This window comes from Eleutherodactylus coqui, chromosome 5 (assembly GCF_035609145.1).
Source record: "Eleutherodactylus coqui strain aEleCoq1 chromosome 5, aEleCoq1.hap1, whole genome shotgun sequence".
Classification (NCBI taxonomy): Eukaryota; Metazoa; Chordata; class Amphibia; order Anura; family Eleutherodactylidae; genus Eleutherodactylus; species Eleutherodactylus coqui.
Window position 1 is genome coordinate 28,789,450 of NC_089841.1, and position 19,179 is coordinate 28,808,628.

Here is a 19,179-nt window from a genome sequence, read left to right on the forward strand (position 1 = left end):
AAGTTTGTGTGGATTACAGAAAACTAAATTATATCACACATACAGATGCCTACCCATTGCCCCGTATAGAGGACTCTCACCACTCTCGGGTCTGCTGTATACTTTTCCACCTTGATCTCACTAGCGGCTATTGGCAAGGGCCCATGTACGGCCCTGACCATGAAAAGGCTGTCTTTACCACTCCAATGGGCCTTTTGGTCTTTGTAATGCACTGGGTACATTCCAGAGACTTATGGAGCGCTGTCTAGGTCACAAAAAGTTTGAGACTGTCCTTCTATACCTAGACGACATGATGATTTACTCGAAAACTTACGAAGAACATCTTCAGCACCTTAAAGAAGTTTTTCAAATCCTCATCCAGCGTGGCACAAAGGTAAAACCAAGCAAATGTCCCCTACTTCAGACAGCGGTCAAATACCTAGGTCATATCGTCAGTAGAGATGAGCGAGCACACTCGTCCGAGCTTGATGCTCGTTCGAACATTAGGGTGCTCGAGATACTCGTTACTTGAGACGAACACCATGCGGTACTCCAGTCAATTCCATTTCCTTCCCCGCATGTTTAGCGCTATTTTTTAGCCAATAGACATGAAGGGAAGGCATTACAACTTCCTCCTGTGACGTTCCAGCCCTATCCCACCCCCCTGCAGAGAGTGGCTGGCGAGATCAAGTGACCGCCGAGTACTTAAAGCGGTCCCGCCCGCGGCTTGCCTCAGACACACACTGGCAGAGATCAGGGAAAGTGCTGCTGCTTATTCAGTTATAGTGAATTGACACGTAGCTGCCAGTGCGACCGACCAGCAAGGCGCACAATGTGCATTTTGTATGTGGAGCCCTCTAGTGGTACATCCATACTGGGGGGCTATTCTCCATGTTTTGCACGCGTACATTCTATATGTTCCAACCCGCCCATGTGAAGCCGCCCGCAGGGTGATTGTAGACAAAGCGATAATGCTTCAAAAAACTGTTCAAACGAGAGAAAGTGCGCGATAATCGTTCAGTCTGACTGCGAGGCGATGGAACGGAGAACAAGAATCGTTCACTGTTCGCTCATTTCCTGCAGGTATAAAGGGTTAATCAGCGCTCGGTCGCTCCGTCTCACTTATATGGCGAATGTGAAAGACGGAACGATTCTGAAGGATTTCTGGTTGAACGACCAGCGATGTATCTGCCGGTATAAAAGGCCCTTAGATAAGAGTCCTTTACTGCAGCCGGATCTACACTGAGGACACAGGGGGATACTAAATCCTGGGGGGTGAAGGACTGGGACCCTCTGACCAGGAGGGGGCAGCATCCTCACACAGAGGAAGAGGAATCCTGGGGGGTGAAGGAACAGGACCCTCCGACCAGGAGGGGGCAGCATCCTCACACAGAGGAAGAGGAATCCTGGGGGTGAAGGACCGGGACCCTCCGACCAGGAGGGGGCAGCATCCTCACACAGAGGAAGAGAAATCCTGGAGAGTGAAGGACCGGGACCCTATGGCCAGGAGGGGGCAGCATCCTCACACACAGGAAGAGGAATCCTGGGGGTAAAGGACTGGGACCCTCCGACCAGGAGGGGGCAGCATCCTCACACAGAGGAAGAGGAATCCTGGGGGTGAAGGACCGGGACCCTCCAACCAGGAGGGGGCAGCATCCTCCCACAGAGGAAGAGGATTCCTGGGGGGTGAAGGACCGGGACCCTCCGACCAGGAGGGGGCAGCATCCTTACACAGAGGAAGAGGAATCCTGGGGGTGAAGGACCGGGACCCTCCGACCAGGAGGGGGCAGCATCCTCACACACAGGAAGAGAGATCTTGGGGGGGTGAAGGACCGGGACCTTATGACCAGGAGGGGGCAGCATCCTCCCACAGACGAAGAAAAATCCTGGGGGGGTTGAAGGACAGGACTCTCCGACCTAGAGGCGGCAGCATTCTCACACAGTGGAAGAGGAATCCTGGGGGATGAAGCATCGGGATCCTATGACGAGGAGGAGGCAGCATCCTCACATAGAGGAAGAGAAATCCTGGGGGGGTGAAAGACCGGGACCTTCTGACCAGGAGGGGGCAGCATCCTCACATGGAGGAAGAGGAATCCTGAGGGGGTGAATAACCGGGACTCTGCAACCAGGAGGGGGCAGCATCCTCACACAGAGGAAGAGGAATCCTGGGGGGTGAATGAGCGGAACCCTCTGACCGGGAGGGGGCAGCATTCTCAGAGGAAGAGGAATCTTGGGGGGGTCAAGGACAAGGACCCAACGACCAGGAGGGGGCAACATCCTCACACACAGGAAGAGAGATCTTGGGGGCGTGAAGGACTGGGACCCTCCGACCAGGAGGGGGCAGCATCCTCACACAGAGGAAGAGAAATCCTGGGGGGTGAAAAATCGGGACCTTCTGACCAGGAGGGGGCAGCATCCTCACACAAAGGAAGAGGAATCCTGGGGGGTGAAAAATCGGGACCTTCTGACCAGGAGGGGGCAGCATCCTCACACAAAGGAAGAGGAATCCTGGGGGGTGAAAAATCGGGACCTTCTGACCAGGAGGGGGCAGCATCCTCACATAGAGGAAGAAAAAACCTGGGGGTGAAGGACCGGGACGCTCCTAACCAGAGGGGACAGCATTCTTGGACAGAGGAAGAGAAATCCTTGGGGGTGAAGGACCGGGACCCTCTGACCAGGAGGGGGCAGCATCCTCACACAGAGGAAGAGGAATCCTGGGGGGTGAAGGACCGGGACCCTCTGACCAGGAGGGGGCAGCATCCTCACACAGAGGAAGAGGAATCCTGGGGGGTGAAGGACCGGGACCCTCTGACCAGGAGGGGGCAGCATCCTCACACAGAGGAAGAGGAATCCTGGGGGCAACAAGCCCAAGTCTTCCTCTCTTCCAGTCACAGCCCTCCCAGCAGCCTCCTCTTCTCCTCTCTCCACAGAACTGCATTATTAGTAAGCTCCTCCCCCAGTCATGTGACCTCACCACCATGTGACTTCCTGTCCTCAGACCTCCTAGGAGCCCCTACATTCCAGCATCTACCCCGGTGGAGGTACGGTAGGGTTGTGAGACCTTCTGCCATCAGCAAACGGTATGATGGAACCTCATGAATGAGTCGGCGCCCCCTGGTGGATGATGGGAGTCGCTGCTGGAAGTTACCAGCTGTAACCCTTTCACTGCCTGAGAGGTGACATGTGCTCCTCACACAGCAGGGGGGACAATTAGGAGTTTAAGGGTTAATCACTGTAACCCTGCACTGGCCACTGAGACCTATAGGAGCTGTGAGGAAGGGGCCCACTGAGGGATCTCAGACAGACGGCAGCTCAGGGGCTTTCTGCAGTGACAGAAGATGGCACGTTGTCATCTGTAGGTCGGTGTGAGTCTCCCACACAGGGAATAGACTAAATAAAATGTAACTTTTATTAGGAATCCTTATTAAAAAACATAATTATGGGCCACCAAACAAACATAAAAAAAGACTAGGGGACAAAGTATAGATCTTTAGGGTAGGTCAGTCACTATTCGTAATGCTGATCACTGATTGGATGAGACAAATGCAAAGGTCACGTCCAATAAAGTGAAAGGTGGATGATGACTGTTATACCCCAATATAGATCGAGTCTTATAGATGTGAGAGTGGATCTATAGTAACAGGTAACAGCCCAGCATAGAAGATGTCACCATATGCAAGGACCTTAAGAATGGGTCCTATCAGGACAGCAAATATCTGTGTGGATTGATGTATTTTATAATATTTCATCAATCAAATAGCTCATGGATTTCATGCTTCTGCTAACATCAGTCATCAGGAGCTGTAATTAGATGGCCCTAAATAAGTCTGGGCAAAGAACTGAGATAACCCTGACTGATGCCCACCTATGAAGAATGCCCAAGGGATGATCGGTCCCTGAGGATTTCACATAGCGCTAATATGGGGATAGATAATATAGAGAGAAGAACTCCAGATTGATGGGGCCCGGGGTTCTTGTAGATGTAGATCTGCTCACAACTAAGTGCTGGCTGGGCTCACGCTGGTAGGAGGTAATACTATTCTGGCTGCGAGCCATGGTCACACACAGCGAGCTCCAATAGGAGTCTAGGGTGCTATCCCTGGGTAACATATAGGTGCGGCGATCCCAAATCAGAAGATGAAGCCTATGGCTCTGATGGTGAACCCAGTGTGGAGCTGGAGATATACCCTGCTAACTCCTCCCTTAATGGGTGGATACCAATAGATTAGCCAATCATCTTCTGGTAGTGGGCGGAACAGATGTATTCCTCTAATTAACAACCCAGGGGCCGCGGATATAAATGTTATCTTATGCGGAAGATTACCACTGTCACGGGGAGTAAAGTGCCGAACTTGTATTGTAGTCCGATCGGATTCTCCCGCCGATGCCACTATTCACCTGCTTAAAAATACCGGCACTAGAATTTCCTAGTTGCCCATATCATGTGATCGCTGCGGGTTTAGGGCTGAAACACCCCCCCCAAACTGGGACGCCTCCGCCTCTCTGTCATCCTTGGAAGACGTCACTGCTCACACAGTATACTCTATGAATCACGTGACCGACGCGCGGATGTCACATAGCGCAATCTCTGCACTATGGAGGTAATATACCGGCGCTCTACTACGGCCTATATCTCCTTATGATCGGCGGGAGAATCACTGGTCACCACTATCTGATGTCACCTGTCACTATTCTGTCACTACTGTCACCACTATCTGATGTCACCGGTCACTATTCTGTCACTACTGTCACCACTATCTGATGTCACTAATCACTATTCTGTCACTACTGTCACCACTATGTGATGTCACCTGTCACTATTCTATCACTACTGTCACCACTATCTGATGTCACCGGTCACTATTCTGTCACTACTGTCACCACTATCTGATGTCACCTGTCACTATTCTGTCACTACTGTCACCACTATCTGATGTCACCTGTCACTATTCTGTCACTACCGTCACCACTATCTGATGTCACCTGTCACTACTGTCACCACTATCTGATGTCACCTGTCACTATTCTGTCACTACTGCCACCACTATCTGATGTCACCTGTCACTATTCTGTCACTACTGTCACCACTATCTGATGTCACCTATCACTATTCTGTCACTACTGTCACCACTATCTGATGTCACCTGTCACTACTGTCACCACTATCTGATGTCACCTGTCACTATTCTGTCACTACTGTCACCACTATCTGATGTCACCGGTCACTATTCTGTCACTACTGTCACCACTATCTGATGTCACCGGTCACTATTATGTCACTACTGTCACCACTATCTGATGTCACCGGTGACTATTCTGTCACTACTGTCACCACTATCTGATGTCATCGATCACTATTATGTCACTACTGTCACCACTATCTGATGTCACCGGTCACTATTCTGTCACTACTGTCACCACTATCTGATGTCACCTGTCACTATTATGTCACTACTGTCACCACTATCTGATGTCACCTGTCACTATTATGTCACTACCGTCACCACTATCTGATGTCACCTGTCACTATTCTGTCACTACTGTCACCACTATCTGATGTCACCGGTCACTATTCTGTCACTACTGTCACCACTATCTGATGTCACCTGTCACTATTCTGTCACTACTGTCACCACTATCTGATGTCACCGGTCACTATTCTGTCACTACTGTCACCACTATCTGATGTCACCGGTCACTATTCTGTCACTACTGTCACCACTATCTGATGTCACCGGTCACTATTCTGTCACTACTGTCACCACTATCTGATGTCACCGGTCACTATTCTGTCACTACTGTCACCACTATCTGATGTCACCGGTCACTATTCTGTCACTACTGTCACCACTATCTGATGTCACCGGTCACTATTCTGTCACTACTGTCACCACTCTCTGATGTCACCGGTCACTATTCTGTCACTACTGTCACCACTATCTGATGTCACCGGTCACTAGTCTGACACTACCGTCACCACTATCTGATGTCACACGTCACTATTCTGTCACTACTGTCACCACTATCTGATGTCACCGGTCACTATTCTGTCACTACCGTCACCACTATCTGATGTCACCGGTCACTATTCTGTCACTACCGTCACCACTATCTGATGTCACCGGTCACTATTCTGTCACTACCGTCACCACTATCTGATGTCACCTGTCACTATTCTGTCACTACTGTCACCACTATCTTATGTCATCTGTCACTATCCTGTCACTACTATCACAACTATCTGATGTCACCGGTCACTATTCTGTCACTACTGTCACCACTATCTGATGTCACCGGTCACTATTCTGTCACTACTGTCACCACTATCTGATGTCACCGGTCACTATTCTGTCACTACTGTCACCACTATCTGATGTCACCTGTCACTATTATGTCACTACTGTCACCACTATCTGATGTCACCTGTCACTATTATGTCACTACCGTCACCACTATCTGATGTCACCTGTCACTATTCTGTCACTACTGTCACCACTATCTGATGTCACCGGTCACTATTCTGTCACTACTGTCACCACTATCTGATGTCACCTGTCACTATTCTGTCACTACTGTCACCACTATCTTATGTCATCTGTCACTATCCTGTCACTACTATCACAACTATCTGATGTCACCGGTCACTATTCTGTCACTACTGTCACCACTATCTGATGTCACCGGTCACTATTCTGTCACTACTGTCACCACTATCTGATGTCACCGGTCACTATTCTGTCACTACTGTCACCACTATCTGATGTCACCTGTCACTATTATGTCACTACTGTCACCACTATCTGATGTCACCTGTCACTATTATGTCACTACCGTCACCACTATCTGATGTCACCTGTCACTATTCTGTCACTACTGTCACCACTATCTGATGTCACCGGTCACTATTCTGTCACTACTGTCACCACTATCTGATGTCACCTGTCACTATTCTGTCACTACTGTCACCACTATCTGATGTCACCGGTCACTATTCTGTCACTACTGTCACCACTATCTGATGTCACCGGTCACTATTCTGTCACTACTGTCACCACTATCTGATGTCACCGGTCACTATTCTGTCACTACTGTCACCACTATCTGATGTCACCGGTCACTATTCTGTCACTACTGTCACCACTATCTGATGTCACCGGTCACTATTCTGTCACTACTGTCACCACTATCTGATGTCACCGGTCACTATTCTGTCACTACTGTCACCACTATCTGATGTCACCGGTCACTAGTCTGACACTACCGTCACCACTATCTGATGTCACCGGTCACTATTATGTCACTACTGTCACCACTATCTGATGTCACCTGTCACTATTCTGTCACTACCGTCACCACTATCTGATGTCACCCGTCACTATTCTGTCACTACTGTCACCACTATCTGATGTCACCGGTCACTATTCTGTCACTACTGTCACCACTATCTGATGTCACCGGTCACTATTCTGTTTTTTTTTTGGGGGGGGGGGGCTGTCTTATTATAATTACCTAGCAGGTGCGTCTTGCTGTTCTCCGGAGATCCAGCATGCTGCTTGCTGTCCTCACCAGCCCAGAGAAGATCACTTCCTGGTTATGGGAGTCATAAATCCGACCCCCAGGAAGTGATGGCTCTGTTTGGTTCATCAGACACTGTATTGATTGGCTAAGCAGCAGTTGAGAGCCAATGAGACGGCTGTGATTGGTTCATCGAGTGATACATTAATTGGCTTAGCAGCACTCGAGAACCAAAGCCATCTCTTCATGCATGCAGGATTTATGAATCTCATAACTAGGAAGCGATCTTGTGTGGGCGGCCGAGGGCTATCAGGATGCGCAGCAGAGCTCTGTAGAGCAGCGGAGTGCATGGAATGAGCCTGCTAGGTAATGCATTCCTTCTTTTTTATGTAACACAGCAAGGGCTTATTTTTGGAGTATGGCTAATTTTGGGGAAAACACAGTATGCAATTTTTAGACCTGTTGGTGTACAGCGAATATTTCTTTAGTTCTTTCTGGCGAATGAGAAAACGTATTAAGTGTGTGCAGTGGTCAGAGCCTAGATTGTAGTGACAATAGTAAGGTGTTTCTGTGTTTTCTATCATATGAGGACTGCTTTAGGAAATTACCTCTCATAAGTGCCTTAAGGGCACTCCATAGAATAGAGTCAGATACCTCTGCATTGTCATTAATTTCAAAATAGTCTAATAACATTTTTAGTGAATGAGGGGGATACTTTAAGAGTTTTAGGATATATTTGTTCAAGTGCCAAGTACTTTAATAGTTGGGTGGTTCAAGACTTCCTGAATCAACAAAGTTATGGGTGTGTGGTCTGACTATCTGATGATGTCTATAGTAGTGGAAACTAGTAGTTATTAGGAAATTAATAGCACCACAAAGCTCTGCTGCATGCGCATGTTACAGACACACACTGAGCTCTGCTACATGCGCGCGTCACACAGACACGGAGCTTTACTACATTCGCACGTCACCCAGACACAGAGCTCTGCCACCTGCACGCGTCAGACAGACACAGAGCTCTGCTGCGTTCGCGCGTCAGACAGACACAGAGCTCTGCTGCGTGCGCGCGTCAGACAGACACAGAGCTCTGCTGCGTGCGCGCGTCAGACAGACACAGAGCTCTGCTGCGTGCGCGCGTCAGACAGACACAGAGCTCTGCTGCGTGCGCGCGTCAGACAGACACAGAGCTCTGCTGCGTGCGCGCGTCAGACAGACACAGAGCTCTGCTGCGTGCGCGCGTCAGACAGACACAGAGCTCTGCTGCGTGCGCGCGTCAGACAGACACAGAGCTCTGCTGCGTGCGCGCGTCAGACAGACACAGAACTCTGCTGCGTGCGCGCGTCAGACACAGAGCTCTGCTGCGTTCGCGCGTCAGACAGACACAGAGCTCTGCTGCGTGCGCGCGTCAGACACAGAGCTCTGCTGCGTTCGCGCGTCAGACAGACACAGAGCTCTGCTGCGTTCGCGCGTCACACAGACACAGAGCTCTGCTGCGTTCGCGCGTCACACAGACACAGAGCTCTGCTGCTTGCGCGCGTCACACAGACACAGAGCTCTGCTGCTTGCGCGCGTCACACAGACACAGAGCTCTGCTGCTTGCGCGCGTCACACAGACACAGAGCTCTGCTGCGTGCGCGCGTCACACAGACACAGAGCTCTGCTGCGCGCGTCACACAGACACAGAGCTCTGCTGCGTGCGCGCGTCACACAGACACAGAGCTCTGCTGCGTGCGCGCGTCACACAGACACAGAGCTCTGCTGCGTGCGCGCGTCACACAGACACAGAGCTCTGCTGCGTGCGCGCGTCACACAGACACAGAGCTCTGCTGCGTGCGCGCGTCACACAGACACAGAGCTCTGCTGCGTGCGCGCGTCACACAGACACAGAGCTCTGCTGCGTGCGCGCGTCACACAGACACAGAGCTCTGCTGCGTGCGCGCGTCACACAGACACAGAGCTCTGCTGCGTGCGCGCGTCACACAGACACACAGAGCTCTGCTGCGTGCGCGCGTCACACAGACACACAGAGCTCTGCTGCGTGCGCGCGTCACACAGACACACAGAGCTCTGCTGCGTGCGCGCGTCACACAGACACACAGAGCTCTGCTGCGTGCGCGCGTCACACAGACACACAGAGCTCTGCTGCGTGCGCGCGTCACACAGACACACAGAGCTCTGCTGCGTGCGCGCGTCACACAGACACACAGAGCTCTGCTGCGTGCGCGCGTCACACAGACACACACAGCTCTGCTGCGTGCGCGCGTCACACAGACACACACAGCTCTGCTATATGGGCGTCCCACACACAGACACAGCTGTGCTATATTACAATTGCATGCCACAGACACACACAGCGCTTCTGCATTACATGCTCATGTAGCAGACCCACACAGCTTTGCTACATTACATGGGCATGTCACAGACACACACAGCTCTGCTATATTACAGGGGCATGTCACAGACACACACAGCTCTGCTACATTACGTAGTCGTGTCACAAGACACACAACTCTGCTACATGACATGTTCATGTCATAGACACACACAGCTCTGCTACATGACATGTTCATGTCATAGACACACACAGCTCTGCTACATTATATGGGCATGTCACATACACACACAGCTCTGCTAAATTACCTGGCCGTGTGATTACATGACGGTGACATCATCACAGGCCCTGTGAAAACACGGCTTCTATCAGGCTTTGCATGTTTTATGTTGTAGGACCTGAGGTTACGTCACCACCATGTGATCAAGGGCGGAGCAAGAAAAGCACTCACTCATAGACAAGTCCTCTTTAGTCCACTTTGACCCTACTAATAAGACCCCTGTTCAGGAGCATAAAATCTATTCTGCTAGGGGTGCGAGAAAAAGGTGTGGTCATGCTCTGTTGGGTCTTGAAAATGCCAAATGTCATTCAGGTCACTAATGTTAAAGAGGGAGACAATAGATTCATTTGAGCCTTTGTCCAGTAGGGCTTCCCAGGACGATTTTTTTGTAGTGATTGATTTGTGATGAAGAACATTAGAGTATATACCTGGATCTAGAATCCACAAAGCCTCGGACAATCCCACCAAATGTGTAGAAAGGAACCCTAGCCTCTGCATCCTCTGATACATAGGGCCAACGTTTTCTAGGAACATGCTGGAGATTCTTCTTGGAACCACGTAACAACGTATTAAAAGTTTATAGCCCGCCTCTGTAATAGATACATTTATAGCCATTTCAAAAGCAAAACTTTCTATTTTATGCCAATCTGAAATTGAGTTATTCCTCGCCCAGCTCCTCTTCTTATCTCTGCATATAGGGAAGTTTGTTTATGGGTGTTGTGAAGGGTATTGGTGCATTATGTCTCCACCAGCAGAATGGGTGGAGACCAAGTGCACGCTCACAACAACGCCCACAACTTTGGATTCCACCAGATAATTAGGAATAAATTCACTCTTTAGCGACAGTCTTTTCAGTTAAACATAATGATTCAACCCATAAACAGGTTCACATCCTTTATTTATAGATCTGCCACGCAAATCCTTTTTGAAGCATTAAATGATCTATAAAGCATATAACATGTATATACATACATTGAAGCAATACTGAAGCACCGTGACGTAACTGGAAAGAATCATTGGGTTGAATCATTACATTTAACTGAAAAGACTGTTCAGTCCCTAAAGAGTGCTGAGTGAATTTTTTCCTAATTATCTGGTGGATATTCACACTGACTCCTGGACAACCTTGGTGAGATTTGCCTTTCTTCTGACGCCTCTCCAAGATGCTCAGATCCCGGACAAATACATTTTTTAGTGTGAACTTTGACCGGAGGTGCAGGTGGGATTTCCCTATCCAGGGTTAACCCGCTGTGCACCAGGTGAGTGGTTCTTCATTCACTTTCTGCTATGGTAAAGATAAATGCACGTGGCACAATTCTGATCTACTGTTCACCATTTTGGATTGGTTGCCCACCTGATTGAGTGGAGACAAAGTGCACAGCCCTAACCTCTGATCGACTGCCCCGTCGGCCACAAAACCTGACCACTCCGGCAGAGACAGGAGCTGGAACAAGAATGACTGGAGTCCGTCTGCAGTGGCTGCAGGGGAAGGGGAAGCGGAAATGGCAGTGCAACAGAGAGAGGAGCGGAGACCCGAGTGACATTGTTGCTGGCTGCAGCGGACACAGGAGCGGAGATGACAGTGACAGTCTGAAGGTGAGAGGAGCAGGGACCACAGTGCAAGCAGTCCTAGCTGCAGTGGGAACGGAAGAGAAGATAGCAGTTACAGCAGTCCCGGCGGCAGTGGCCACAGGGTGAAGGGCAGCGGAGATTGAAATGCGTCGGTGAGAGGTATAAGTTCGGCGTTGGGGCGGCAGAAGCACAGATGAGAGTCATCCAATGACATGTGTTGAAGCTGAGGGGGGCGTGTGCCCTGGGAGTTCTTGTCACTGACACCGGCCAACCCATGTCTCAACCCATACATCCGGTGGAGACATAATGCACTAGTACCGTTGTGAAGTTGTAGTACAATTTAGCAATTGTTCCGGGTCCCCTGTGAGAAAAAATATATCTGGACCATCTTAATTGTTTTTCTGCTATTGTAGTTAAGCATAAATTAAGCTCAGTATGTGCTTTTGAGATCTCAGACAAAAGATCCAGAGAGGGGTAAGTTTTGTGGCATTCTAACACAGAAGAATACAGGGACTCTTTTTGCTGTATATTCATAGCCCGCTGAGCCTTTATCTTGGAAGCTAATTGGATGAATCTTCCTCTAACTACCACCTTATGTGCATCCTAAATGGTAGCAATGGTGTCTGCTGGGAGGTTATGTGTAAAAACGTCCCCAGTAGTATATAGAATCACCTTTTGTACAGACTCATTGCTGAGGAGGGATTTATTCAACCACCAGCATCCTGTAGTTTTGTGACTGGCAAGATCTATAAAGGAAATAAATTACAGAGAATGGTCTGACCAGGGCACGTCAGAATTTTTGCCTTGGTGTTTTTGAGGATAAATCTAGTTTGTATAAAAACATGGTCTATTCTGGTGTATAAATTATGAGCTATGGAATAATACGTATAATCTCTATCAGAGGGGTGAGAGTTCAAGCAAATATCTATGAGGTCAAAGGAGTGCAGGACCCCAGCAAATCGATGGGCAAAAGCTATGGGGGAATGAGTTTAGATTTGTCCGATTTTGATTTGTCAAGGGAAATATCCAGAGCTAAATTAGAATCCCTACCCACAATAATTGGGCCCTTGAAGGGAGGAAGACAAGAGGAGAGGAGATTATGCAGGAATGGAAGTTGTTTAGTGTTAGGGGCGTAGTAATTAACAAGCATAACTTGAGATCCCTTAAGTGTGCCTGCGACTATTACCTTGTTTCCATGAAAATAAGCACTGTCTCATTTAATTTTGCCCAAAAAGAGGCACAGTGTCTTATTTTCAGGGGGAGGGGGCTTATACTCACCTTGCCCGTGGCATCTGAGTTCCTCGCACTGGTCTCCGGTGCTGCTGCAGACTGCCGTGTCCTCTGCGCTGACATATCACTCTTTCTGGTGACGGGGCTTTGAATACACCATCTTCAGCAAGTGAGTGCTGTGATTGGATCATGAGCACCACTGGCTCAGCCAATCAGAGCCGGCGCTTGATGAACCAATCACAGCCATTCAGTGATGTCATTCACTGAATGGCTGTGAATAATTGAGCGCCAGGTCTGATTGGCTAGTGCTCGATCAAATCACATAACTCGTTTGCTAGGGGCGGGATATTCAAAGATCGTCACCCGAAAGAGAGTGATATGTCAGCAAAGAGGACATGGCAGCTTGCCACAGTGCCGCAAACCAGCATGAGGGGCTCAGATGCCGCTGGCTAGGTGAGTATTGATGGTTTTTTTAAAGTAGTTTAGCTAGGGCTTATTATTGGGGGAGGGCTTATATTTCAAGCCTCCCCGAAAATCGGGGAAAGGGATTATTTTTGGGGAAACACGGTAGGAAACTACCCTCAGCATCTCGATGGATCTTCCTCAGAGCAAAACATGTTTGTCTGGGTATCCAGATTCCCATACCTCTTTTTTTTTTTCCCGTGTGGAGGTCGGGCAGGGTGTTGGACAGCTGCAGTAAAAGAATGTCGGGGTGGGGGCAGGGGAAAATGCATTATCTGCCCATATCTTATGGTAGTTTTCAAAGGCTTTGCATCCTTTGTTAGGAGAGTTAAGCACCTGGACATTGTGTGAGACAAACAAAATATGCGAATAAGGGAGATGGAACAATACCTCTGCAGCGCCACCTATTGGAATACTGCTGCAGATGTATTGGACTACTGCTATCAGGCCTGTTCCAGGAGCCGCCAATGCTGCTGTGATTGATTACGATCTCTAATCCCCCCTCAGTGAGCTATGGTTAGGGCGCTCCCAGTGGAACTTTGTTCTCTCTCCCTCTTCTTCCCCTTTTCTTTATCCTTCCTCTCCTCTTCTTTCCTTCTTCACTATTTCACCTCTCCCTCCTCTGCAGACTCTGCACTCCCGTATGTGTGGGTACCTGCGGGAGAACATAGTTTTCTCTTGTTTACATAGTTGACCACAGCTCTTCAGTGCCTCTAAGTCTCTGGAGGCAGGAGACAACAGGCAGGAGGACCCCATGGAGACTGTATGTAGTAAGGCCTGTCCTGCCGCAGCGATCAGTGGCGCTGTGTCCCAGTGCAGGCTCAGCACAGATACAGCAGCCAGGAGCCGTGGTTACACTGGATATAACAATTTGCCGTGGTCAGCACTGGATAGGCAGGAAGAGCAGGCACCCCAGGAAATCAGGTGGCGGTAGCGGCCGGCACTCCAGGCCAGGGATGCGTCGGCTTTAGTAGGCCATAACAGGCCGCAACCCGAAAACACCACCACAGAAGTCCTGAAAAGCTCTCCGGAGGTAGGGGAGGAGGGTGTGGGGATAGTGGAGGTCTCCTAAGGATGGTAGGGATCCAGATAGGTGATGATATCCAATGGATTCACAGAGCTCTATGCCCACCTTATTTTGGTTAATGATAGCCAGAACCCAATTAATACATTTGTGTTGTTCATAATTTGGGGCATTTATTGCCACTATAGTATAGCATGTGTTGTTAATGGTTTAATTCAGGGTGACAAGCGCCCATCATCATCAGGGATAATGCCACTGTATTTTTAAAGGCGATGCGTACTCCGCCTTTTTTTTTGCGTTGTCTGGGATAAGAAAATATGCGGGAAGTGTTTATAATCTACTCTGTGTACTTTCTCTATTTTTGTGCATCTTCTGAATACCTAACTCCTGGGCCTCCTCCACAGCCTAGATCTCTTAAAGGGAGAGTTAAGACCTTTAGCATTGACAGATATTATTTTAAATACCATTATTATGACAGTATAGACTGAATTGTTTGGGCTGAGAGGAAGCTTGGGAGACCCCGGCAGAGCAGAGGTAGGCTCCGCCCCGGTACGACTCCCAGTCCCCTCTGGCCAAAATATCGCTCACATATCTACCTTCACCCAATTTGCAACAGTAAAGACATTATCATCACATTGGCCAATGAGACTCAAAACCGAGACTAGAAATAATAGCATAAGAGTTATAACAACCTCAATAACTAGTAACCTGGTAAGTGGTATGTAAGTTACCACAGTTCTCGTGGGGAAACTGGGTCTACTGGTTCCCAGTCTAAGAAAAAAGATCACCATTATTATTATTATGGTGAATAACAGGGCGAACACCCCAAATAAAGACCTAAAGTGGCACGAACACTGCCGCCAAAGGTTGTCGCTTTCCTATCCTGCGTCACTTATTGCCTCGTTTATTGTGAGATACCCTGATCTATTCCTCTCGGACAGAGGCAGAGGTTCTTTTCCCATGAGGCCCTGGGGCTCTTTGTGATATAAGGTCCCGATCCCTGCACAGCTGAAGTGCTTTTTCTGCGATTTGTGCAATAATTTATATAGATTGAGTTTTACAGAAAAACACCATATATATGTAATATCTTGCACTCTTGGGACTTTGGTGCCGGATGTGAATGCCCTCCGACGTAGTAAAGTGGCTGCAGAGGTCAGCAAACAGTAAAATATTGTGCAATCGATCAGGGACTGTAGGGGATAGCCTGGCGACAGCCTTTATTTACTCTTTAATGTGATGAACATGGATACTGTTACGTTGTGCTGCTGGGACCTGTAGTAATAGGGTTTCTAGCTGCACAGCTCACAGGTGTTGAATGATTGAGCTGGCTGTGTGTGGTGATCTCCTGCTAGCCAATCCCCTGGGTCTTTGCTCACATATAAACCCAGTTCCTGTCAGTGTTTGTCTGGTGTTCAGGGTGAGCAGTCATGTTACTTCAGCTTGCTGTGTGATCTGTGTCCGGTGTCGCTTGACTCCTGGTTAGTGTAGGGAATAGCGGTATAGCCAGGGGCCTTGAGGTGGCCCACTAGCTTCCACGTTTTGATCAAAATGTCAACTAATACCTGGTATTTATATTCAGCTTTACTACCTGCTACTATTGGTTGCATTTTGGCTGCTGTATGCTGTGTATTCTGGCTCAGCTTACTCTGTCCACTTGTCTCTGTCATGTGGCATGTTTGTTTGTCCTACTCTGGTGCATGGTTCCTACGATCAGCTGGGGCCCAGACCCGTAGACCGCTGGGCTGCCCTTTATTGGGGCGATGTCCCCGCTCAGGTAGGGCCATGTCATCCTCCCTGTAGCTCAGGGTCAGTTGTCTGAAACCTGTGCGTATCCCTCTTAGTTTGCCCACACGACCGTAACAGATATGTGTGATGACTTCCCTTGTCGTGGGCAGTCATTTAGTCTCAGGGAGCCTGTGTGCCCGGTCTATAATGTGATCATGCTTGGTACCATCAGGTAGCAAGGATGCAAATCATCAGCAAGGAAGACCTTCGCCTGGTGGTTTTTAACCATTTCTGAAACGCCCCTAAGCCTGATGTTATTTCGCTGGGATCTATCCTCCATGTCAGCGATTTTTCAGCTTCATGGTCTCTAGATCATTCTCCATAGAATTGGCAACATCACCCGTTTCGTTATGAGCCAACATAAATTCCACCATTTTGTTTTGTATATGGATGTAATTCCCATCTGGAGGGATAGAAAGACTTGTTGGATATCCTTCTGGATGGAACATTTGGGGTCTGCCAGCAAGCAGACCATCATTGCCTCTGTAATAGGTCTTATGTTTTACTGGGGTTGTGTTAGAAGGGGTTTCACTGTAATTCTCTGCAGAGTATAGAGTGGCAGGCAGGGAAGGGGTTAATGCAGAGATTTCCTCTCAGCCTGTTCCTCATCAGCAGCGCCCATTACAGGCTCTGAGAGAGCTGCTGCAGAGGCTGGACTGCTGGCTGATGGCAGCTGCCTGACACTGGTTGTTCCAGTTGAGGTTACAGTTCTCTACAATCCCCAAGTCCTTCTCTAAGCCATAAACTACATATGTTTCTTTACAAGTTCTTTTGGTGGCTTTTTATAAAGATGTGTTTTTTTTTCTGACCTTTTTTTTTCAAATGTAGAAATCTCTGGGAAAACGCCTTAAAAATGTTTAGAGCATGCGGAGCTATTTAGTCCAGGAAAATTACGTCTAGACCTCATTATTGTCAACGGTGTCTGTCCAGCGCCATTCAAGTTTGGCACTTGCTTGATAAGCAGATTCCAGTATTTTGGTTGTTCAGCTTTGAGGTCAGAACCTGTCCGGAGGATTCTGCTGCCCGATGTCACACATACATCCCAACACGCATGTACATTGCAGACATCTATATTGTGCTCCAAAACACTGCAGCGCTTCAGAGGAAACCCTGTAAAAAGCAGCTCTGAACTTGCAGAAGAGTCATCGGGGCGGTCGCTGACGACTTCTCCCTGCCTGGGTCAGCTATCAGTCCAACTGATCCGGGTGAGGAGAACCCTGTCAGGATTTTGTGTTGCCTTTAGTTCACTCTACATAAACCTCCTAACAGGTTCCCTTTAAGATCTCCTAAAAGAGGCTTTCCCATGACCTGCTTTACATCCCCTGTGTCCTGGTCAGCAGCAACCAGGAAGGACACAGAGGTTATGAAGCAATTTTAACTAATGGGAAAACACTTTTTAAATGTTTCCTTATTATAGCCAGTGAATTTATTATGTTTTTTGTGTTTTTTTCATGGGTTCATATTCTTTCCATTCAGATGACTGATTCGTCAAAGATGGAGAAGAACAGAAACGAGATGGCGGAGAGTGTATTCAACCTCACCCTAGAGATACTCTTCCAGCTTACTGGAGAGGTGAGAGATTCTGATGATGTCACATTACATCATATTTATCTGTCGTAATAACAGATGATGTCACTGGGGAGGGGAGAGATTCTGATGATGTCACATCACATCATTCTTATCTATGGTAATAACAGATGATGTCACTGGAGAGGTGATGAACTCTGGAAATATCTGTAGTGATATTTATTAATGTTTCCCCACATGCAGGATTACACAGCAGTGAAGAAGACCTCTGGTGATGGCTGTCATGCTCCTGTGTCTAACGGATGGGGAAGACACCTGGACCCTTTACAGAAGATTCTAGAACTCACCAACATGAAGATTGAGCTGCTGACTGGAGAGGTGACGCTGCAGGGAATGCTGGGACATTATACAGTAACAGTACTAGGGGCTTCTGGGTGATGACTGTATATTGTGTTGTCAGGTTCCTATAAGGTGTCAGGATGTCGCTATGTATTTCTCCATGGAGGAGTGGGAGTATTTAGAAAGACACAAGGATCTGTACAAGGACGCCATGATGGAGACCCGCCAGCCGCTTCCATCACCAGGTAATAGACATATTTAGCATGATTGTAGCTGGGGAAAGGGGCATGTGCCCCTGGCGCTTCTAGGGAGGAAGTTGGGCGCCAGCCAGGCAGAAAACTCTGCTAGTTGGATTAGTGAAGCCACTCGCTACACAATTGTTGATTAAAGTCAGTATATAATCAGAAGGCCTACAGATCAGCAATACACATTCACTAATTGCTGATATGAAAGCACCCTGGTCATACAGTGACGCTAGTCAGCGACTGGACGGCTGCTGTATCAAGTAGTAGTAGATCACTACTCAACAGCCCTACTTCTACAGTTTAAGGTGGCGGTGCATTGCTGGAGAGGTGCCTTATTGTATTCTGTCGTCACTGGAAATTAGGGGTGTAGACATAATACAGCTGTGTTGACACCCGCATTTTCTGATTGGCTGTCCCCGGCTGCCCTGTCGGCAACACTGCAGACTGTAGTCCCCCCTGGCCATCTCGCCACTGGCAACACTGTTTTTCCCCACTGCTGTAGCGGCAGGATCACTTTGCCGCCGACCACACAGTATTCCCCACTGCTGTATTGCCGAGATGTGGATGCTCACGGATAGTCCACTCCTCTAGGAGTGTTTCTTCCTGCCTGTCGTCATCAGCTCCCTGACAGCTGGTGAAGGGAGCGCGGGGCATACGGCCGCTGACGGCTACTCTGCTCCCCATCGTGCTTTTGGTAGCAGCTCCCGTGACAGCTGCTGAAGGGAGCGCAGGCGGGGGAGCAGAGTAGCCATCAGCGGCCGCATCCACTGAAGCTGTGGAGAGCGCGGCATGGGCTGTCCCACAGCGGTCAGCAGCGCAACAGCAGGAGAAAGGTCAGTGTTGCCAGCATGTGGGTTGGGAATGGAGGAGGACAGTGTTGGTGGCGCCC

The 19,179-nt window shown here is 48.8% G+C and overlaps 1 protein-coding gene across 1 annotated transcript in view; it reads left to right on the top strand.

The window, feature by feature from the left end:
- Positions 1-2,963: 2,963 nt before the first annotated feature.
- Positions 2,964-19,179, top strand: part of LOC136629103 (zinc finger protein 420-like) — a 43,139-nt gene continuing 26,923 nt past the window's right edge. Inside the window, exons 1-4 of the mRNA XM_066605237.1 lie at positions 2,964-3,020; positions 17,656-17,751; positions 17,950-18,084; positions 18,167-18,290. Of these exons, the coding sequence (XP_066461334.1) occupies positions 17,656-17,751; positions 17,950-18,084; positions 18,167-18,290 (355 nt within the window). The 5' untranslated portion in view covers positions 2,964-3,020. The remainder of the gene's footprint in view (positions 3,021-17,655; positions 17,752-17,949; positions 18,085-18,166; positions 18,291-19,179) is intronic.